At 41.5% G+C, this 24,208-nt stretch overlaps 1 protein-coding gene across 1 annotated transcript in view; it reads left to right on the top strand.

The window, feature by feature from the left end:
* Positions 1-8,442: 8,442 nt before the first annotated feature.
* The window catches only part of MINDY4 (MINDY lysine 48 deubiquitinase 4), a 105,394-nt gene continuing 89,628 nt past the window's right edge, over positions 8,443-24,208 (top strand). Inside the window, exons 1-5 of the mRNA XM_026651996.1 lie at positions 8,443-8,580; positions 11,513-11,632; positions 13,544-13,764; positions 22,156-22,414; positions 23,577-24,037. Of these exons, the coding sequence (XP_026507781.1) occupies positions 8,503-8,580; positions 11,513-11,632; positions 13,544-13,764; positions 22,156-22,414; positions 23,577-24,037 (1,139 nt within the window). The 5' untranslated portion in view covers positions 8,443-8,502. The remainder of the gene's footprint in view (positions 8,581-11,512; positions 11,633-13,543; positions 13,765-22,155; positions 22,415-23,576; positions 24,038-24,208) is intronic.

The raw sequence follows: 24,208 nt of genomic DNA, 5'->3' as shown, positions 1-24,208 counted from the left end.
AATACACCATGCTATGCCACCCTTACAGTAAATTAATTAATATTAACAATTAATGTCTTGACTTATTTTGCTAATTTAAAATGACCTTGGTAGACATTTGCCAGTGTTGAAATGAAAGGTGCTGTATTGATTTGAATAAAACCTCATTTTTTAAAATAGATGTACAGGTAGTATATATATTGTGTGGATGCGGTGTTACACTAATAAAATAATACCAACAGGATCTTATAAGAGGGAAATTCCCTGATATGGTCCAACATAATCCCACTTTTGACATTAAGATTTGTAATCGCTAGTGTCACCTTCTATGTAACCTATTTAAGAGAAGGTACTGTGAGGCAATTTGAGTCTGCGGTTCCAATTGAGCATACATTCTTTTTATTCTGCAACACATGCCACACATAGCAATTAAACAAACAAGATTTAAACCCAAAACCATGAGCAAGGGGTGTAGCATTACTGATAATACCACTGCAGTAGTGGGAGACCATCCTGAGAAAAGCAACAGAGAGTCCTGTGGCACCTTTAAGACTAACCGATGTATTGAAGCATAAGCTTTCGTGGGTGAATGCATGCATCCGACGAAGTGGGCATTCACCCACGAAAGCTTATGCTTCAATACATCGGTTAGTCTTAAAGGTGCCACAGGACTCTCTGTTGCTTTTTACAGATCCAGACTAACACGGCTACCCCTCTGATACTTGACATCCTGAGAAAATGTCCGACCAATGGTAGGCTATTATGTTTTTCTGCAGTGGCAATTCTTAACATGTCCCCGTTTGCATGTATAATATGAATGGTTTGGTTTCCCACATTGCCTTTTTGTTTGTTCTAGGAACTTAACAATCATCTGTTAAAAGGTAAAAAGGTAACTTTTTGCCATTTAATGCCAAGATTGATAGAGAACTCAGCTAAATTAGTGCTTGCAGTAAGCTGAGACTTTTTTGGTTGTGGCAAATAGTATATGTGATTATTGGTAAACACAGTACTTACATTACATTTTCTACCAAAACACTGCTTCCCAAGAATTAACACATACACATATAGCCCATTATACAGTACTTTTGATTTTATTATTCAATTTATTTCACATACAGGATCCTAGGGAGGTATCTTTACTACAAGGCTCTGGGGCAACAGGTAAGGTGAGGCATACCCACTTTTGAGGAGTCCATTCGGTACAACCTCTAGTGTCCAATAGTTTTCCTCCCTCCCCAGCCCAATGGCTTGAGGTCTGGGCAGCCAGAATGATTCCATGTGCAATATGGGGAGTGGGCTAACTTTCCATATCTTTGCTTTCACAGCCTGTTGGTGTGGGGTTTTAACAACAATTTTTCAATTAAAAGGTTTGGCCTTACTATGCAAGAAACATACTGCATCCATTTATGTTTATATGTATTAAACAAAGATCTTTTTTGTTATTTTAGCAAGTGTATTAAAACCTTAGCGTTTCCTGATATTACCCAAAACATTTTGTGTTCCAAGGTGGACAAAGCAAGTATTTGCATTTCAGTACATTCCATAGCTATAGCAGTATGATTTTTTTTTATTTGTTTCTGTATCAGGTTGTTCTGTAGCTGGTATTAGCTTTTTCTGATTTTCTGAAAGACAAAAATAACATTTTTCTACCCCTTTTGGGGGGCATTGATTATTGCTTAAAATATTCCTCTTTCTTTTACAAATACCCTTGCTGATTGCCGGCAAAACAGAGCCCCATATTTTCCTGTGTTTTTGTTTTATAAACAGGCCACGTTTGAATGGCTTCTACCTTTTAAGGGTTATGGGGAAATTATTCCACTGTTCACTCATTAAATTCATGAGGTGGTGTATTTCAGTTTTTTTCTTATATAGCCGAGTCCTTGTCAGATGCGCATCCGATGCTCCTGAAGGGTGGCTGCAGAACCAGACTCAAAGTCCCTGAGTTTTTGGTTCTGTTCTTATAGGATTTTGTTCTTATACAAGTCTATGGGAATCGCTTGATTATGTGATGTTTGTTTGAAGTGATTATCAATCAGCAGGTGGCACATCCCTGACGCTGAGTGTTATCTTGTTCTTCGGAGTCTTCAGCCCTCCATCCGGGGGGGGCACTTGGGTGGATTCCGGCCTGCCCTGCGGAGTCATCCAGTTATCTCTGTGCTACGCATTCTTCGGCCAATCGAGACTGAAGTTGTAATTTTTAGGCTGGCACTTCCCTGACCATTCATCCGTTATCTAAATTAAGCATCCATCTACTGTGACGGACTCAGGCCAGAAGGATATAAGAGGGTAGTGGAAGGCAGGTATATCAGCCTCAGAATGAGCAGGTCCCTGTTCCCTGGATAGCCAAACAAGGGCTACTCCGGGCCAATCAAGACACCTGACGCCAATTTAACCAGTTAAGGTCATTAGGCTTGTGACAGGTTGGATCACAGAAACCCCTTTGGGAACTGCTACCCGATGTGCAAAGACTACCCCTGCTCCTGTTTTCTCTGCCAGCTCAGGACTCCAGCACCCTGTCTTGCTGAGCCAGACACTCCAGTCTGCTCTAACACAGACCCAGGGTCTGAATCACTTGTCCCAAGGCTGCAAGTTTACCTGAAAACAGCTCACAGTAGTGTGCTTGTCTTTAGCACTCAGATGCCCAACTCCCAATGGGGTTTAAACCCAAATAAATCCGTTTTTGCCCTGCATAAGCTTTATGTAGGGTAACTCATAAATTGTTTGCCCTCTATAACACTGATAGAGAGATATGCACAGTTGTTTGCTCCCCCAGGTATTAATACATATTCTGAGTAAATTACTAAATAAAAAGTGATTTTATTAAATACAGACAGTAGGATTTAAGTGGTTCCAAGTAGTAACAGGCAGAACAAAGTAAGTCACCAAGTAAAATAAAATAAAATGCGCAAATCTATGTCTAATCAAACTAAATACAGATAATCTCACCCTCAGAGATGCTTCAGTAAGTTTTTCTCAGACTGGACACCTTCCAGGCCTGGGCACAATTTTTTCCCCTGGTACAGCTCTTGTTCCAGCTCAGGTGATAGCTAGGGGATTCTTCATGATGGCTCCTCTCACCCCTTTGTTCTGTTCCACCCCTTTATATATCTTTTGCATAAGGCGGGAACCCTTTGTCCCTCTGGGTTTCCACCCCCCCTCACTGGAAAAGCACCAGGTTAAAGATGGATTCCAGTTCAGGTGACATGATCACCTGCCCACTTGCCAGCACACACATATACAGGAAGACTAACAGGTAAACACCACCATCTGCAGACAATGGTCCTGGTTAATGGGAGTCATCAAGATTCCAAACCATCATTAATGGCCCACACTTTACATAATTACAATAGGCCCTCAGAGTTACATTTTATATTTCTTGTTTTAGATACAAGAGTGGTACATTTATACAAATCAGATGATCATACTCAGTAGATTATAAGCTTTGTAATGATACCTTACAAGAGACCTTTTGCATGAAGCATATCCCAGTTACGTTATATTCACTTATTACCATATTTTCTCTAAAACTATCCCAGTTACATTATATTGACTTATTATCAAGTTTTTATAAAACCATATAGACTGCACAACGTCACAAGGCTAATACCGGCACCTGACCTCAATTAGCTGATAAAGGGTCAGTTAAGGCTGTTAGGCTAATAGAGACAGCTGGAACCAATTAAGGTCCCACTTATACTGCTTTAAAAGCTCTCCTTTCCAGGTCTCTCGAGAGGAGCCCAGGTGGAAGGAGCTGGAGAAGAGGAAGCATTACTGAACCCTGAGGTTAAGGGTGAAGCTTGGAAAAGGGGACCACGGGGAAGTGGCCCAGGGAATCAAAGCAGCGTCAGTGGAGGAGGGAAGCTGCTAACAGCTGCTATCATTAGGGTCCCTGGGCTGGAACCCGGAGTAGAGGGCAGGCCTGGGTTCCTCCCTTCCCTGCCACATGATCTACAGAGATCCCTTTGAAAGGGGAAACAGACTTTGGTCCAGGCAGGAGACCAAACGGTGCCTACGGAGCTCTAAGGAGCAACAGAGACTGTGGGTATTCCACCTTCCCACCTCCCATACCGGCCTGTGATGAAAGTAGCTCAATAAGCTGTAACCTTTGCCGCCATACTGGGAAAGGGAGGTCATATTGAGGGCCTCAGCGAGCTTCTGAGGCCACTGTATGCGCCAGGAAGCGCGGGACCCACCAATACAGGCTCGGAGCTTTGTCACACCACATATATTCTTTATTTTAACATACATTTATCACTTATTACTTTACCATTTCTTAACTTCTAAACCACTCTCAGGATGTTGCAAATCTACTTAAACTGTAACATACATAGCAAACAAGTTAAAAGCTATGAAGAGTGGGAAGCTGTGTTCTTTTATGAAGAACAATTACAGTTGTTTTTGCAAAGCCTTATTACTCTTTGAGAACAGACTTTTTATCTTAGGATGTGTTAACACAATTAGCAGTTTGGCCGTGCATGTTTCTCAGAGAGAGGGAGACACACAGAAATGAGAAAGTAAGAGGCCTATTTTGTTACCAATACCTTGGAGTTTAAGCTGTGGGGAATTCAATCTTACCCCTTGTTTCTCTTGGCCTCAGACTTGTTATACACATATACTTTATGGTTCTAATACAGAAATTCCCTGATATGGTCCAACAGCGGCCCATATAACACAGCAAGCTGCATATGTGGCCCACAATAGTAAATAGGTTGAGAACTATTGCCTCAGCCTCTCATAACACCTAATGGCAGCCCCTCTGGCTCAGACCCCAACACCACATTGCATCTCTCTGGAGGAAGGCAGCCAGAGAAACACTGATCCAGTGTGGGGGGTAGAAAAGCTGGAGATAGTGATGTTCTGCCTCTGAGAAGTTGGCAGCTAAAAATCGTAACAAGACATCATGCCCGATGGATCTACCCCACTCATCCCATGCAGAATATAGGGCCGCTTCTAAACCCTGTGAGGGCTAGCCATTGACCCACTCTTTTAAACAGCCCCAAGCTATTTGTGTTTCAGCTCTGCATCAGGTCCACTTAGAGAAGCAAAAAGAGCTACAACCTCCTGATTATAATAATAGAAATAGAGCCTTTTCTTCCACTGAGCTCCAGGAAAGAAACATCAAGAAAACTAACAAGGAGAAGTCTACCACTCTCTCAATCAGGAGATGGGGAAGATGGGGGATGGGGGACAAGGGGGAAGGATAGCTCAGTGGTTTGAGCATTGGCCTGCTAAACCCAGGGTTGTGAGTTCAATCCTTGAGGGGGCCATTTAGGGATCTGGGGCACACAAAAAAACCCACAAAACTATCAGGGACAGTACTTGGTCCTCCTAGTGAAGGCAGGGGACTGGACTTGATGACCTTTCAAGGTCCCTTCCAGTTCTATGAGATAGGTATATTGCAATGGCTACTAGACAGACTCCTGGAGGACAAGATCTTCTCCTCTGGTTTCTGCAGGCTTCTCCTCCCCAACATATCAGCTTTGCAAATGCCCATGTTATAGGACCTACTTCAAAGGCAGTATGGAGTCAGGTAGTGATAGACAATTACATCAGCAAGCAGGCGGGTGGCTCACTATGCTCTCCTGTATGCAGAAGCACTAATCTCTGGGACTGCTGTATCTGTCATGATGTTTAGCCTGTGACCCTATACTTGATTTGGCAGGGGAAAACAAACAATGTACTTGCAGATCACCTCAGCAGAAATAGCACTCAGATGCATAAATGCTCCCTAAAGGACAAGCTGGTTCAGACCAACTTCTGCAGCTGGGGTCCACCAGTTGTGGATCTGTTCACAATGAGGTCCAACAAGAAGTGTTGCCTCTTCTGTTCCAGAGTGGGCAGTGTCACTATCTCTATCAGACCCTTTCTTTCTGCACTGGGGAAGAGTTTTGATACATGCTTTTCCATGGGTCCATAAGGTAGTAAGAAAGATACACCAGAACAGGGTAAGGATGCTTCTTCTTTGAGTGCTTACTCATCCACTCCACGTTAGGTGTATGTGTGCCACATGCACCTTTGCTGGAGATTTTTCCCTCAGTGGTATCTGCTGGGCTGGCAATAGCGCCCTCTAGAGCCGCACACTCATGCACCAGTATAAGGGGTACCGCCGGCCACGCACCTCTCAGTTTCTTCTTACTGCCCGTGACAGTTGCTGAAAAAGGTTGGAATTGGAAAAGGTTCAGAAAAGGGCTACAAAAATGGAATGGCTACCATATGAGGAGCGAATAAGACTGGTACTTTTCAGCTTGGAAAAGAGACGATTAAGGGGAGATATGATAGAAGTCTATAAAATCATGACTAGTGTGGGGAAAGTAAATAAGGAAGTGCTATTTACTCCTTCTCATAACACAAGATCTAGGGGTCACCAAATGAAATTAATAGGCATCAGCTTTAAAACAAACAAAAGGAAGTACAGTATTTTTTTTCACACAACGCAGAGTCAACTTGTGGAACTCCTGGCCAGAGGATGATGTGAAGGCCAAGATTATAACAGGGTTCAAAACAGAACTAGATAAGTACATGGAGGATAGGTCCACCAATGGCTATTAGCCAGGATTGACAGGGATGGTGTCCCTAGCCTGTTTGCCAGAAGCTGGGAATGGGCGACACTTAATGATTACCTGTTCTGTTCATTCCCTCTGGGGCACCTGGTGTTGGACACTGTCGGAAGACAGGATAACTGGGCTAGATGGACCTTTGGTCTGACCTAGTATGGCCATTCTTATGTTCTTAGGACCCCTCTTGCTTTGGCAAGTCTTCCCTGTGGTTTTTGGACTCTAATTCTTTGTTGTTGTTTTAAACATAGTTATTAGTGTATGTAGCTATCGTAGTTAGAGCCGTATACAGTCGTTGTCTGTATGAAATTTTAGTTTGTACCAACTTCACTAGTGTTTTTTTATGTAGCTTGTTGTAAAACTAGGCAAATATCTAGAAGAGTTGATGTACCCCTTGGACGACCTCTGCGTACCTCTGGTTGAGAACCACTGATCTAGAGTATCCATTTGTTTAGGGAAGGGGCCCTCTGTACATTGTCAATTATAGTGTGCAGCACACCAAGTGAAGGCACATCAACAGAAAAGTGAATGGAAGTTAATTTTTGGCTTGCATAAAACAGCAAAATGTGGCATGCCAACCTTGATTTCATTGTGATACTCTGAAATCCATCTTAATGCATGTTTTATTATGCATTTTCTCTACAATGAACTATGAAAAATTGTTGTATTTGATGCCCTTCAATTCACCTCAGAATTTGTAATAGAAAATGTATAACAGCCTACATACAGTGTTCGTGTTTTACTAAGATCTTACAAGGGTATTTCCACTGCTGAACGCTCCCACCTCTACAGAAGCTGCCAAGGTAGAAAAATTCAGCTTCCGTGTTACCTTACTAGTTTCTGGTGTTTGAAAAGTGAATCATTTGCCGCTACAATATGATTGCAAACAATCTCTCTACTCTGTATTTCGCACTGGTGGGACTGCAGCCACACTACCGTGAGTAGTTCTGGTGCCCATAATTCAAGAAGGATGTTGAGAAATTGGAGAGGGTTCAGAGAAGAGGCATGAGGATGATCAAAGGATTAGAAAATATGCCATATAAGAGACTCCTATATCCATCTATTTAGTTTAAAAAGAGAAGCTAAGGGGGTAATTTGATTACAGTCTTAGTATCTACATGGGGAACAAATATTTGATAATGGGCTCTTCAGTCAAGCACAGTTATTCCAATGGCTGGAAATGAAGCTAGATACATTCAGCCTGCAAGTAAGGCATAGATTTTTGCCAGTAATGGTAATTAACCACTGGAACAATTGACCAAGGACCATGGGGGATTACCCATCACTGACAATTATTAAATGAAGATTGATTTTTCCCCCCTAAAATATATACTCTAAGAATTATTTTAGGGAAGTCCTATGGCCTATTTTATATAAAAGGTCAGACTACATGAACACAGTCATGCCTCCTGGCCTTGGTATCTATGAAATTGTTCCTTTCGGATGCCTCCAAGAACTTTAATAGCTTCATGTTGTCATATGTAGTAAGCTTACCTCTAAACTCTAATGCCAATGTTGACATTTAAATGTGGACCCAGAAAAGTGCTCACTAAAATGAATAGGCAAATTTTCATTGAATATATTAGTAAATAATTTAGAAAATCTTGGGTAAATTAAGATTTGAGTATTATGATCCAAAGTTGAGAATAGTTTTCTTGGAATCTCATGTTTACAATAAATTGAACTTTAATAGAAGTATTATGCACACTGGTTGCATACTGAGTGTTAACACAAGAGCTCTTTTCAGCTGCATGAAAAATCTTTCTCAGAGGGGAGGAGTTCTCTGGCCATCTCTGATGACACACAGTCTCCATGGCAACAAATCCATGACAACGCAACAGAGGAGGGTACTGCAGGCTGCAATTTGAGCTGTCTGCTTCAGGAATGCAGTGGTTAATGGCTGTACGGAAGAGCTAGGAAGTCAGCAAATTTTAATGACCAATTTTGATCAAGTAAAGAACACCCCTGTATGTTTTGGAATAAAATGGATAACTCTTTTGTGGAAGAAGTGGCTGCATCTTTGGTTAGAGAATTTCTCAGCAGAAAGGTAATTTTGTCTCATTTTGCTCCAGTCAATGCATGGGAGAGACCCTAGCAAAACAACAAATGAACAGCCCCCCAGTCATCTGAAAGAGATTAAGGGATGCTAGGGGAGAGGATAGAATTTTTCCAGGTTTTGGGTGGTTGTATCTAAACTGTAACAAGCTACTAGAATAAAAACAGTAGACTACATTTCCCATAAGGCATTTCTTTAATAGTAACACTTCTGAATACGGAAGTTGGGTTTTATCTAGCTAAAGAAACATGACTGTGCATATAAAAATCTGTTTTGTTGAAAATGCCCCCATCAACACTTAAAAAAGGTTATGGAATATTTCTGGGGGCTACTGGGAAGTATCTATTCTGATGCTGTCCAAATATTAGGTGTCCCAAACCTAATAGAGATCAAGCAGTCAGAATGCATGTAGGGAGCAGGGGAATACAGAGAAACAGCACAATCATGAATTACGCATTCATGATTTTATGAATGTAAAAAAATCCCATTCTAAATTTATTTAGTTTTCAAACATTCATGCAGCTCCCTCTGGAAAGTTTGAGATATTAAAGGGAAAACTGAAATCCTAATAAGGATTTATTGAAAAACTAGTTTTTCTGGAAGCCCGCTGCTCCATGTAAGGCATTATGGAGCACTCTAAATAATGTTCTTGGTGCTCATACCAAACTTAGGATCAGAAATCAAAAATCCTATTTTCAGAATCATAGAAGGGACCCTTGCACTCATGGCAGGACTATTATCTAGACCATCCCTGACAGGTGTTTGTCTAACCTGCTCTTAAAAATCTCCAATGATGGAGATTCCACAATCTCCCTAGGCAATTTATTCCAGTGCTTAACCACTCTGACAGTTAGGAAGTTTTTCCTAATGTCCAACCTAAACCTCCGTTGCGGCAATTTAAGCCCATTGCTTCTTGTCCTATCCTCAGTGGTTAAGAACATTTTTTTTCTCCCTCCTCCTTGTAACAACCTTTTATGTACTTGAAAACTGTTGTTATATCTCCTCTCAGACTTCTCTGAGTTAAGGGCCTAGTTGGTAGGGATTATAGAAAGCACCACCTTCATATATCTCTGTACTATCCACTCTTCACCTCATAATATTCTCCATCTGCACTGATGCCTATTAGAGCTATAATTTTGGTATAGGGGTTGAGATAGTTAGGATTCCAGGATCCAGGTGCTGTTCCCATCCATGGGAATTAGTTTAAAACAAGTTTTAATTCTCTATTTGCCTTATGCTATCAACTCTTTGTTTCAAAGCACAATGGAAGTTATCTGCCAGGATGACATTTTACCAAGATGTTCAGGTAAAAATACTGCATTGCTTTTTAGATTAGACGTGTACATAGAACACTTAGCGAGCCACTATTAAAATGATCAGTTTAAACTGAGCAGCGGGATGGTGGCAGAATGGGCAAATACAAGGCTTGCTTCAAGGTCCTTCACATCGAAAACCTAGAACCTGTGCCAGATTCATCTCCCGGAATTTATTCTTCCATTAAGCAAGGGACACATTACAATTGAAAAGAGGCTGCCTTTATTTCATTTCTGCCATAGTGCTTTTTGTGTGTTTATATGACTTTCTATGGAGCTACTTCATAGCTCAGAAGCATGGTGTCTGCAGCAGAGAATCATTCACTAGCAGTTTCGCCACGCATCTTTGGGACTGAAGCCAGCCACCTTAACTCCTTAAAGCAGTCTCTCAGCATAACTATCAAGTAGGAATCTCATGTCTCAAGAGAGCAACGTAATTTGTTTTGCTGGATTTTAGCTTCAACCTTCCCATTGTTTACACTAAAATTGGGATTCTTCTCCAAAGCTAGCATTTCAGTGCAATTTTGTATGGAGTCTTTCTAAAGTAGAGATTTTATACGATATTCAGATGTAGATCTAATATTTGAATCTTGTCCTGGGACTGCTGTTAATCATTTTTGTGTAACCTTTCAACTCAACCTGATTCATAAGTTCACTAAGTTTAGAAAGAGCCTTCATATAACTAAAAGTGGTGCTTTGCTTCTCTTAACTGGAGAAAAACACAAGAGTTCTGTAGAAGTGTACATTTTGAAGTTTTGGATTGGTTTTTAGCCTGCTTTAAAGTAGTTAGCCATGTTTTGAAATACACTGTTAAGGTCTCTTCAGATCAATTCCAACATTTTATGTTTGACAAAAGATAATACATTACAAAGCATATTCAAGTTATTATTTACTAATGGTCAAATACTTCCTGAAAATACTCAACAGCTTGTGCAACACAGGAGGAATATGAGGACTTCTAGACAGCCATTATCAGATGTCATGCATGCCTGATTGACCTTTGAACATACAATATAGCTTGTTTTCTACGCATATAATGAGACCTGATCAGTATTTAGACTATAAAAACATAAGCTACTGTTTCAGATACATTTTACGAATTCTCAGCATCCTCTTAAAGATTTTTATCTGCTGCCTAAATATTCTGGGAATTTATATTCACAACAGGCCCAGTTTTCACTAGTACTATCAGCAGCCCCATCAGATATTAATGAGATTCTGAAGTTCAGCACCTATGAAAAAGTCAAGCCACTGGTATACATATTTCATAACCAAGCTTTATTGATTTTTTTATATATTGTGAGCATATAGATTTTATTCCTGATGTAAAAGCACTGTAGCCATGCTTTAAGCGTCACCTTGTATAATGTAACCATTGTGTTTGCAGGCTTCCCTTGATTAATTATAAAAGAAGTTTAGATAATACAGCAATTATTATAGTTAAATTATCCAAGATAATAATAGGAAGTTTAAGCACTAGTGATGTATGTACTGTAGCATTTATAGCAAGCTTCAAATTAGGTATGACTTACTGAATAAAGATGTTGTAAACTTTAAAGTTGTACTATGTTTCCTGCAGTATTTCTAAAATTGACATTTCTTCCCTTGAGGGTTTAAAAAAGACAAGTGCCATTATGGACAGAGAATTTCCACGTACTGCACTTAGCATCAACAATAGAAATGAACTGCGAAATGTTTTGCATCTACAATCTTTGTACAAACAAAACAAGGTAAGGGAATTTTCAGTTTTGTACTTAAGTGACCAGAAGTCAGCATCACCAAGAGTTGTATATTACATGTTAAAAGCAATCTTAAAAACTTGGTCAGACAAGAATCATCATTATGGGGTTACTTTAAAGTGCAAAGAGCTGTTAGCTGGACTTACTACATGTGTCATTTCCCATTACTGGTTGTAAAGAATAGATCTGATCTACATTTTGACTTTAAGGAGGGGCTGAGGTAACAAGGTTGTGTAAGTTGCATAGCACAAGTTTAAGGGCTGGAAATGGAACACTCTTATTATAACTTCAGTCTACATAAACGTTATTTAAAGAGTAGGGAGCAGTTAATTTTCCATCAGAGATTATTCACTTTTAGCGTATCCATTTTCCAGATGAAGTTCTTTGTACACCAGAATCTAACCTACAGATAGAATGGATACTGAGCATCATCTTGAGTCAGAATTGAACAAGAATGCGACATTGCCTGGTATTACAGGCACTGTTATCAGATCATGCTTTCAAAACATTTTGTAAAACTAAGCCTTTACCACTTATGAGCATTGTAGACCATACATTTTTTTTGGCAGGGGAGGGTAAGAGTAGGTGTGCTAGCACTGCGGCCCTACCTACATTTCAGTTCAAGTAATTTTACCTACCCAAGTTTCTCCTGCATTTTTACAGGTATATCATGTTCAGCTACTTCACTTGTCCCAAAATATTGTGGTTCTGTATGTGGTAGCCTTGCTCAACTACAGATGTTGCTGGAAACAGTAAATTGTACACATGTAAATTGGTTTAGGATACTTTTGAACAATATATACCAGGGCTAGGCAACCTATGGCATTCGTGCCAAAGGCCGCACGTGAGCTGATTTTCATTCCTGGGTCCTGGCCACCGGACCGGGGGGCTCTGCATTTTAATTTAATTTTAAATGAAGCTTCTTAAACATTTTTAAAACCTTATTTACTTTACATACAACAATAGTTTAGTTATATATTATAGACTTATAGAAAGAGACCTTCTAAAAACGTTAAAATATATTACTGGCACGTGAAACCTTAAATTAGCGTGAATAAATGAACATTCAGCACACCGCTTCTGAAAGGTTGCTGACCCCTGATATATACTATGTAAAATGAGTAGCAATTACCCTGATATAACCATAGTTACTTTAGGTTTGTTTTTGCTTTTAATGCTCTGCTTTGTGTGGTTAAACAGTGTAGTTTTTTACTGGTTTTGAAGGACTTATGTTTTGTTCAATACCTTTTCCTTGTTACATTTACACAGAAGTGGTTGACACCCAATATTTCTGACTTTTTTTTAAACCAACATTTGAGAAATATAGTTCAACATGCATGATTGTATTAACTTATATCTAATTGGATAGCTAATGCTAGCTGCAGAACTTAAGAGTTTTTTGCAAGAAAAACGGAACAGAAATCAGAAGTTTGAGTTATTATTGCATGTATAATATTCTAGTTCGTTCAATCCATTATGGTCAGTTTCTCAAGAAGTAGTTTCTTACTGGAATAAACATACCACTTTAGTCATTTATTTGGATATTGTATTAAGAAATATTTTTAAATATGAAACCAAGAAAAAAGGACTGGGGAAAGAATGTTTTGTTTCACTGTCTGCCTATTCTGCTTTAAGCTTTTGACTCTTAAGAATCTTTAAGGTGTAAAATAAACTGGATCTCTGAGTACTCAACATTCCTTAATATTTTCCTGAATCATACCATTTATGAACTAACATGACTTTATATCTGCAAAACCCCTCAGTGCATCCTAAAAGACCATGAGTCAGTTTAAACTGCTGCACTGTAAAACTAAAATGTTTCTCAATCTTCTGTTTTAACTAAAGTTAACTGGAGACTTTCAATAGTTGTAAAGCAATGTATTCCCTCCTCCCCCTCTCTAGGCAAAGGAGAATCCACTGAAAACAATTCTTGAAGTTATCACCAACTATTTTCTTGAACATTTTGGGACCACCAGATGTATCACAAGTCCTGCAGCTTCAGTTCTACAAGCTAAGAGCTCACAGTCTAGGTGTATAGAAACATCATCAGTTAATGACTACTCAGATGAAGACATGCTTGGCAGAACAACAGTGTCTGATGCAAGTAAAACTGAGGTTTACAGGTATAGACCCATTTTACTTTACATGTGTATGCAGTCTAATCCCTACATTCAGAATTACAAGTATGAAGAGGTTTCAGTTTTTACATTCAGTTTTGTCATCTTTTCCTAGTTGCCTTTAGCTTGGCACACTATTAAAAGGGTACTATGATGAATGTAGGTAAATATATTCTAAATTGAGACGATCCTTTTAATTATGTGCTCCTTAAGATTTGTCTTAGGGTGCCCTCTGCTATCATATTTGGTGTTTGACAATCTATCCTACATCTTCATTCTGCTGTACAAGGGGCCCTGAGCTATTATACCAGATGTTTGAGAAGGTTCAGATATGAATGCATGCTTTTAAGTCAGTGGTGAGCAACCTGCAGCCAGCCCATCAAGGTAATCTGATTGCGGGCCACAAGACATTTTGCTGATGTTGACCGTCTGCAGGCATGTCCCCCCACAGCTCCCAGCCACAATGAGATTACCCTGATGGGCCGCAGGTTGCCCATCACTGCTTTAAGTAGTGATAAATATCTAGGCAACAAATTCTCTTATAGGTAACTAGAAATAGAATACATAGGATCAGAATCATAAAAAAGGCATGATTGTATTCATTTAACCCTACGAATTTAACAACCAAGTATTTTGAACCCCTTTCTACCCAAGTGTATATCCTGCAGGGTGGAACTTGTGCAAATCCTTTCTATGACTTACTTTTGAATATTAAAGTCCCCTTGTTGTTAAGAAGTTTATGTTTAGTTTATGCTAGATACTATACTTCAACTGAATACTTTTAGAAGCAGGTTCTTCTATTGGCTAGATCAGGGGTTGGCAACCTTTCAGAAGCAGTGTGCCGAGTCTTCAATTATTCACTCTAATTTCGCATGCCAGAAATAATTTTTAACGTTTTTAGGTCTGTTTCTAGAAGTCTATAATATATAACTAAACTATTGTTGTATGTAAAGTAAATAAGGTTTTTAAAATGTTTAAGAAGCTTCATTTAAAATTAAATTAAAATGCAGAGCCCCCCGGTCCGGTGGCCAGGACCCAGGCAGTGTGAGTGCCACTGAAAATCAGCTTGGGTGCTGCCTTTGGCACCCGTGCCCTAGGTTGCCTACCCCTGGGCTAGATCAATTGAAGTCCCAGAGCCCCCGGCAATTTAAAACATGCCTGATCCCTCACTACAATGGCTTTCAAGCGATCTGTAGCTGCTCTTTGTTCCTTTCGCGGGGTCAATGAGCAGACAGACTGAACAAACTGGATTTTTAAGTGTGTTTAAAAAAAACCAACCACCAACCCACCCAGCTGTCCTTCGGGCAGCGATGAAGCCTAACCCCAAATGAAGGACGAGCCCTACAGACAGGGCAGGTTTGCAGCAGTGAGAGAGAGAGATTTGGAAACCAAACGCTTTTATAATCTTTCACCGAATCTCCCCCCCCCGCCCCGTGTGACGGTTTGAAACAAGGCTAAACGGTCTCGCCCCGTCCCCCCCGCCGGGGAGCTGCCCCCCTGAGGGGGCTGCCAGGGCCCGCAGGGAGCCCGAGCCCTGAGGGCGCTACTGCTTTAACAAGCGGCCCCTCCCGGGCAGCCCCGGTCCCTAATATCAGCCCCTGGGAAGGGGGGGGCTCTGAGCATGTAAGAGTCAGGCCACAGTGAATCTGCCCGCCACAGCGACAGACCCCTGTCGCAGCTCGCGCCCTCCGCTCTACTTATATACCTCCGTCGCGCATGCGCAATGAAGCGTGCGGCCGTTCTTTCCCGCGCCCCCCGCGCGCAGCAGGCGGGAATGATTGACCAGCGAGCTCTCCGCTCCCGACGCAGGGCGGCCCCGATCGCGAAGAGTTTACTCTCTTTCTTCTGTCTCGGTGGGACTCTATGATCCTCACCCTCCAAAGCCAGACCGCGCTAGTGTCCGGGCTTGCGCAGTGGTTCCGTGGCGGAGGCCGGAGGGGGAGGGCAGGGAGGAGTGCCCAGCTGTTTTTAAAGAGACACACACACGTTCATCTCTCCCCTCCCCAGTGGCATATGTTGGGGTTTCAGGATGCAGCCAGGGGAGGGGTGACCCCACTGACATGCCTGGTCTCACCTCCCTTCTCTGTTGCTCCAAAGGTAGCTTGAGAAAGGTGAGTTGCCAACTCTCACAGTAGGTGGTGCTTTTTTTAAAGCCCCAGCTCCAGGAGTCAAGTGATTACCTGAGACGCTTAACTTCCTTTAAAGAAAGAGTACACTTCTAGCCACTGTGGGTGCAGAGATAAGCTTGATGACATGATCCCAGTGTATTCTGAAAGCTCAGAAACCAGAAAGCAAAGATAAAATAACACAAAATGTATTCACTTAAAAAAATAATGATGATTTTTTTTTCCTGCCAGGCTTGTGGGTTTTTTGGATCGCCTGACTCATGATTCTTGCACACTTGGGGTTGGCGATGCTGAGCATGGATGGATGTGGGGATGGAAGAAAGTAAACTGAGTGGATGTGCAATGGAGGCATACGTTGTGGGTTTGTTCTCAGCTGGTATACATCAGTGTGGCTCTATTGACTGGAATGGAGCTGTGCCGATTTACACCCACTGAGATTCTGCCCATTTGTATGTTGATCTCATTCCTACCTTCGAGTGGCCTTGGAAGGGATGTGAGGAAAGGTGGGGATTTCTCCTTCCCATCTTTAATACCCTGGGGGCTGCAGATCTCTGTCAGTGGGGACAGTGGGACACGTTTTGGCCCATGCTCTGGCAACACAAAGGGGCTGCAAAGCTGCCGTAATAAGGAATGGCATGCGGAACTGCCCATCTGGCAATGCTAAGTCCTTCCAGAATGTCAGGGCGGGAAGGAGTGTGGCTGGAGTATGCTACCTCCATTGACCCCCGTAACCAAGTCAGCCCCCAGCAGCCAGAGGAGAAATGGGCAATTACAGTGTAAAAAGCCAGTGCCTGAGATGAGTCCACATTTCAACCTTCCTGATAATTTAAAAAAAAAAAAAAAGTGAAACAGCACAGAATGAGAATTAGATTTTCTGTGCCAAGAGCTGGTTCTTTGAGCCATGATCTAATAACCATCTCTTATAAATAAGTTTACCTCTTCACGTCCTTTAGAGAGGCTTTGACAAACTCTAAAAACAGCCCCAGTATTTACACACTGGGCCAGATTTTTAGAGGTATTTAGGCACCTAAAGTTGCAGATAGATGCCTAATGGGATTTTCAAAAGCACGTAGGTGCCCATGGGGCTTAGGTGCCTTGGCACATTTGAAAATCCCACTAGGTACTTATCTGCATTATTAGGTGCCTAAATACCTTTTAAATCTGGCCCACTGTGCCCTTTGCCAGCCAAGAGTTTCATGGCCCTGAGTCACAAGTCATGGTCCCCGGCACCTCTAGAACTTCCGTGTATCCTTTCTGTATACCGTGCCCTTCCCTCTTGTACAATATTTTGGTTGCTTCTAAAAAGCAGCTGTTTAACTATTTAATTAAAAGGAATATTTTATAACACAATATTTTTTAACTTCATGGAACTTGCTGGTGAAGGATCCTAATGATGAAAATATTTAATTAGAAAAAAAGGTTAAAAGGTTAGAAATTTAAATGAACATGTTAATCACTTAATGTTTTAGCCTCTGCAGTTACATTAGCTGGGATACAAATTATATTGGTATATTTGGCCCCCGACCTGGAGCGATGGGGCACATGCATCAGGGCATAAATTGCTCACCACCTATAGTCAGGAAGTACAATCCCCCCATGATATACCAGTTACTATATACTATACTATAGATAAAAAGCAACAAAGAGTCCTGTGGCACCTTATAGACTAACAGATGTATTGGAGCATAAGCTTTCGTGGATGAATACCCACTTCGTCACCCACGAAAGCTTATGCTCCAATACATCTGTTAGTCTATAAGGTGCCACAGGACTCTTTGTTTCTTTTTACAGATCCAGACTAACACGGCTACCCCTCTGATATACACCTCTACCTCGATATAACGCTGTCCTTGGGAGCCAAAAAATCTTACCGCGTTATAGGTGAAACCGCATCATATCGAACTTGCTTTGATCCACTGGAGTGCGCAGCCCTGCCCCCCCAGAGCACTGCTTTACCGCGTTATATCCAAATTCGTGTTATATCGGGTCGCGTTATATCGAGGTAGAGGTGTACTATAGATACTATAGATACTAATACAATAGATCAGAGGTTCTCAAACTGTGGGTCAGGACCCCAAAGTGGGTCGCGACCCTGTTTTAATGGGGTTGCCAGGGCTGCCGTTAGACTTGCTGGGGTCTGGGGTTAAAGCTGAAGCCCAAGGGCTTCAAGCCCTGGGTGGTAGGACTCAGGCTTCGGCTTTGGCCCAGGGTGGCAGGGCTCAGGTTACAGGCCCCCTGCCCAGGGCTGAAGCACTGGGGCTTTGGCTCCCGACCTGGAGCGATGGGGCTCAGGCAGGCTCAGGCTTTGGTCCCTCCTCCTGGGGTCATGTAGTAATTTTTGTTGTCAGAAGGGGGTCGCAGTGCAATGAAGTTTGAGAACCCCTGCTATAGATGCATTATGGGGTTTTATACCTTCCTGTGAGTCATCTGGAACTGGCTAAAGTCAGAGGGTGAAATCCTGGGCCCAGTGAAGTCAAAAGGAGTTTTGCCAGAATTTCACCCATCGACCAGATACTAGACTAGGACCTAATCCTGCAAAGATTTATGTACGTGGGTGACTTTACAATTTGAGTGCAATCCCCGTTGACTTCCATGTGGCTACTCATACATAAAGATAAGCACCTGCATAAGTCATTGCAGGATGGGAGCCATATGGTATTCTTGCACATCCTATATTTAAATAAGGAGTCAGAGAACTTTTGGCAATGTAACATTAGCAAGACACAAAAGTCTGAGCCTCACAGAAACACATTACAAACGTAAATCATAAGAATGAAATACTTTAAAAACATCCTTAACTTTAATCCAAAATCAGTGAGTCTCAATCCAAACGAGAGACTCTTGCAAGCTTCGAAGGAATGGCAATGGTTAGGCTACTGGTTTGCTGTGACCCCTGCCTATCATGCTGACCAATTTTGCCTCATTGTTTCCTGGTATTCCCCCATCTGGCTGTGTCTGTCTTGTTTCATACTTAGATTGCAAGCTCTTTGGTGGGGCAGGGACGGTTTTTCTTCTGTGTTTATACAGCGTATAGCACATTGGGGTCTTGGTCCACGACGAGAGACTCCTAGACGTGACGATATTACAAATAGGGCTGTCAAGCAATTAAAAAAATTAATTGCGATTAATCGCACAATTAATCAAACTGTTAAACAATAATAGAATACAATTTATTTAAATATTTTTGGATGTTTTCTACATTTTCAAATATATTGATTTCAATTACAACACACAATACAAAGTGTACTGTGCTCACTTTATATTTATTTTATTACAAATATTTGCACTGTAAAAAACAAAAGAAATAGTATTTTTCAATTGCACTGTAGTGCCATCTCTTTATTATGAAAGTTGAACTTACGAATGTAGAATTATGTACAAAAAAACTGCATTCAAAAACAAAACAATGTAAAACTTTAGCGCCTACAGGTCCACTTAGTCCTACTTCTTGTTCAGCCAATCAGTCAAATAAGTTTGTTTACATTTGCAGGAGACAATGCTGCCCTCTTCTTGGTTACAATGTCATCTGAAAGTGAGAACAGGCATTCGCATGGCACTGTTGTAGTCGGCACTAAAGATTCATATATCCCTTAATGCTTCAACCACCATTCCAGAGGACATGCATCCAGTGATGAGCTGCCAAAAAATGAATAACCGGTTCCCTCCTCCTCACCCCACGAGGGGGTCGTGCCCCCCCCCCGGGACTCCTGACCCATCCAACCCCCGACATTCCTTGACACCCCCCGGGACCCCTTCCCCATCCACCCCCCTTCCCTGTCCCCTGACTGCCCACTGCCGCCCCATCCAACCCCTCCTCTCATTTCTGATGCCCCCCTGAGACCCCTGCCCCATCCAACCACCCCTTCTCTCTGTCCAAGACTGCCCCGGAACCCCTGCCTCTGACTGTCCCCCACTGCCCCATCCTACCCCTGCTCCTTCCTGACTGCTCCCCCGGGACCCCTGCCCCTATTCAATCCCCCTGCCCTCTGACCGCCCTGATCCCTATCCACCCACCCCCAAGAACTCCCCTGCCCTCTTTCAACACCCCCTCCCTGCCCCCTTACCAGGCTGGAGGCCGGGCCGGGGGCGCTGGGCCAGGCTGGGGCCGGGCCGAAGCTGCTTGTCCGGAGCCGGAGCCGCACGTCCGGGTCCAGGCCGGAGCCGCTGGGCCTGGGCCTGGGCCGAAGCTGCAGCCGGGCCGAAGCTGGCATGCTCGGCCGGGGCCGGGGCCAGAGCCGGGGCGCTCAGCTGGGCCTAGTTGGAGCCGCTGGGCCTGGGGCCAGGCCGGAGCCGCTCGGCTGGGCCTGCCTCGCCTCGCCTCCCCTCCCTGGAGGAGCCCTCCTCACACACACCCCCCGCCCCAGCTTACCTTGCCAAGCCGTTTCTGAGCCTCCCCAGTCCCAGGCTTCCCACACGAACATCTGATTCGCGGGAAGCAGGGGAGGCGGAGGAGAAGTGGGCAGCGGAGCCTTCAGGGGAGGAGTCCAGAAAGCAGAGGTGAGCTGGGGCTGGGGGTGGGGCAGCCTTTTTAGAACCAGTTGTCCCGCTCAGAACAACCGGTTCTAAACGGGCTTCTAAATTTAGCAACCGGTTCTTGCGAACCGGTGCGAACCGGCTCCAGCTCACCACTGCATGCGTCCATCATGATGATGGGTTCTGCTTGATAACGATCCAAAGCAGTGCGGACCGACGCATGCTCATTTTCATCAGCTGAGTTAGATACCAACTGCAGAAGGTTGATTTTCTTTTTTGGTGGTTCAGGTGCTGTAGTTTCCGCATCAGAGTGTTGCTCTTTTAAGACTTTGGAAAGCATGCTCCACACCTCATTCCTCTCAGATTTTGGACGGCACTTCAGATTCTTAAACCTTGGTTTGAGTGCTGTAGCTACAGGCAAGTTGCATCTTAGGCGCATTTAACATGCGCGAATTCAGCTTTGCGCGGTCGGCAAAAATGGGGAAAAAAAAGAAAAACAACAATATAAAAACTGCATTTGTAGTGCAGGCGATTCTGCCTGCCATTGAACTCAATGAGTGTTTCACTATACGGGGTTTTCGCTTTACGCGCTAACCGCGGAACGGAACCCCTGCGTAAGATGAGACTTGCCTGTATCTTTAGAAATCTCCCATTGGTACCTTCTTTGCGTTTTGTCAAATCTGCAGTGAAAGCGTTCTTAAAATGAACAACATGTGCTGGGTCATCATCCGAGACTGCTATAACATGAAATATATGGCAGAATGTAGGAAAACAGCAGGAGACACATAATTCTCCCACGAGGTGTTCAGTCATTAATAAATAATTAATGCATTATTTTTTTAACAAGCATCATCAGCATGGAAGCATGTCCTCTGGAATGGTGGCTGAAGCAAGAAGGGGCATACGAATGTTTAGCATATCTGGCACGTGAACACCTTGCAATGCTGGCGAATGCTTGTTCTCACTTTCAGGTGACACTGTAAATAAGAAATGGGCAGCATTATCTCCTGTAAATGTAAATAAACATGTTTGTCTTAGCGATTGTCTGAACAAAAAGTAGGACTGAGTGGACTTGTAGGCTCTAAAGTTTTACATTGTTTTGTTTTTGAGTGCAGTTATGTAACAAAAAAAATCTACATTTGTAAGTTGCACTTTCATGATAAAGAGATCACACTACAGTACTTATATGAGATTAATTGAAAAATACTATTTCTTTTGTTTATCATTTTAAAAGTGCAAATATTTGTAATCAAAAATAATAATGCAAAGTGAGCACTGTACACTTTGTATTCTGTGTTGTAATTGAAATCAATATATTTAAAAATGTAGAATAACATCCAAAAATATTTAATACATTTCAATTGGTATTCTACTGTTTAACAGTGTGATTAAAACTGTGATTAATTTTTTTGAATTAATCGCGTAAATTAACTGTGATTAATTGACAGCCCTAATTACAAATAAGAAATGCTAATAAATTAATTCTCATTGAAGACAGCTAATGGTTTAAAAGCTATTTAGGATTTTATACATGCTTTCTCTATTAGGAAATGGTATGTAGCACATTAAGATATCATAAGATTAAAATAATGATTTATTTAATTTATAATTCAATCCAGAAAAAGTGCAGGATTAAAAACTGAAGAGCTGTATGTAGACATTTTAAGTGATGATTATATATCATAGTCATATATAATTGCTAGATAATTCACAAGTAACTCAACCACGTTATTATTGTAATTTTTTATTGGTAGTATTTGTGTATAATTTCATTTTAAATACGTTTCTTCCCTGATAGATATGACATTGATGTTCCACTAGATAAAGTCATTCCATCGAAGAGACATCAACATAAAAGTGAGAAATCCAAGACTGTGGTAGTACCCAATAGTGGTTCATCCTCTGAAGGAGATAAAAAGTCAAAAAATAGCAGAGATGATTTGAAAATAACAGAAACTTCTGAGGAGATGAAGACCACAATGAGAGAGAAGCAAAGGTCCAGGTCTGGTCTCATTGTCAGAGGAATGATGGCTGGACCCACTGCAAGTTCACAAGAGGTGCTTTCCTGTACTTCTAGAGAGATTAAATAGAGGGTTAGAGTTATAGATTTCTACATTATATTTGCTAGTAAAGACATCTGAATATAACATGCAGATTGTTTTTGTATATTAAATCGCTATATTTAGAGTTTGTAGTAGAGCAGTAATTTAAGGAAGAAATTGTAGTTAGTAATTTAAGAAAATCTTTTAGATGATTTAGAACCATCAGTGATCATCACATTGTGTAATAACTAATCTATGCAACTCTCTGATCTTTGATTACACTATGTATAGTTATTGTTTATTTTCCATTCTCATTACCTTTTATTTCTTTAAGACTGGAATTTTCAAAGGTACCTAAGGGAGTTAGGCACTCAAATCCCAGTGAATTTCTTTAGAAACCCCAGCCTAAATCAACAACAGTTCTGGGTTCCAGCAATTAAACTTCAACTAACATTCTCATGTGTTTTGTACTGTACTCTTTCAATGAGTATTCTGGAAAACACCAAGATTCATGTTTTTGGTTTTTCTCCCTATTCTGTTTTTTTTATGTCAACGGGAGTTTTGCCTGAGTAAAGAGTGCAAAGTTGGACCCATGATCATTAGCAATGGAAAAATCTCTCATGATCAGTTTGAATAATTTCTGAGATGCACATAAAAGTTTGTGTGTGTATCTGAACTTGTCTAAACCACTTTGGTCTGGAAATAGGACTGGATACTTTCCTGTACTTCCTGATTTCATCTGAACCGGGTAAAACCTCAACAACAAGGTTTCGTGAGCTATTTCATTTCTGATCCTGGATGAAAAGAAGGAGTGCCTGAAAATGCACAACAATTAAGAGACCAAAAAAGTTGATCCTTATTATTATTAATAATAATATTTATGTATTTATTTATTTATTTTTACGTTGTAGCACCAAGCAGTCCTATTCATGGGCCAGGTGGACCCCACCCCAAGTGACTTACTATATAGTTCTGGCTTGATACTGTCCAAATTTTGGGTGAAGATGCAAGTCAGTTCTTACTATTATTTTCCAAACAGGCTCTCCCCCATCCCTAATAACAGAATAAACTGCATATCCCAGTAGTTAGACTAGTAGGGCCTTCTGCTTTCTTGTGTGTTTGTTTAAAAAGGCTGAACATTTAATCTGGTATGTTCTTTATTGACAACTTATCCTAGGATTCAGTAAAAAGGAGGCTTCTGAAACGATCCTCTGGCATAAATAGCATAATGCAATTCAATGAGGAAGATCATCAGAAAAATTCTTCAGTGGTGCCAACTAGTGATTTTCAAGAGATTAAAGGAACTTCCACAGAGTCCATGAGTTACCTTTCATCACATAATACCAGTAGTCTGAAAGTAGATATGGAATTTTCATCAAAGATTTCATCAAACTCATATACAACTTCAGTCAGTGAGAAGCTAAGACATACGTCCAAAGACACAGCTGATCCACTTGCCAAACTCTTATCAGAAAGAGAAAGAACCAAAGTTGAAGAAAGGAAATCAATGGCAAGCTTTGATATAGACACCAGTGAAAAAAACCTCAGATTAAGTGTTCTTCACAGACATTCAGAAGCTGGAAGAGAAAAGAGAGAAAGATCTCCCAAAAACAATGAGAATCGGTTATCAGGCCGCAGGTAAGATTGTTGGGTATCTTTCAAGAATATCTGTAAAACTACTGTACTGAAGAGTTCAGGAAGTGTAGTTAACTAATATTGATTTGTGCAGGAAGCCTAGATATGATTTCCATTTAGCTCAGAGGCACAAAAGGAGGTGCTCAACAAAGAGCCCTCTTATGCATTAAGAAC

This window comes from Terrapene carolina, unplaced genomic scaffold (genome assembly GCF_002925995.2).
Source record: "Terrapene carolina triunguis isolate 2854851 unplaced genomic scaffold, T_m_triunguis-2.0 Scaffold111, whole genome shotgun sequence".
Taxonomy (NCBI): domain Eukaryota; kingdom Metazoa; phylum Chordata; order Testudines; family Emydidae; genus Terrapene; species Terrapene triunguis.
Note: the sequence above shows the minus strand (reverse complement) of the source record. Positions and strands in the feature narration are given on the sequence as shown.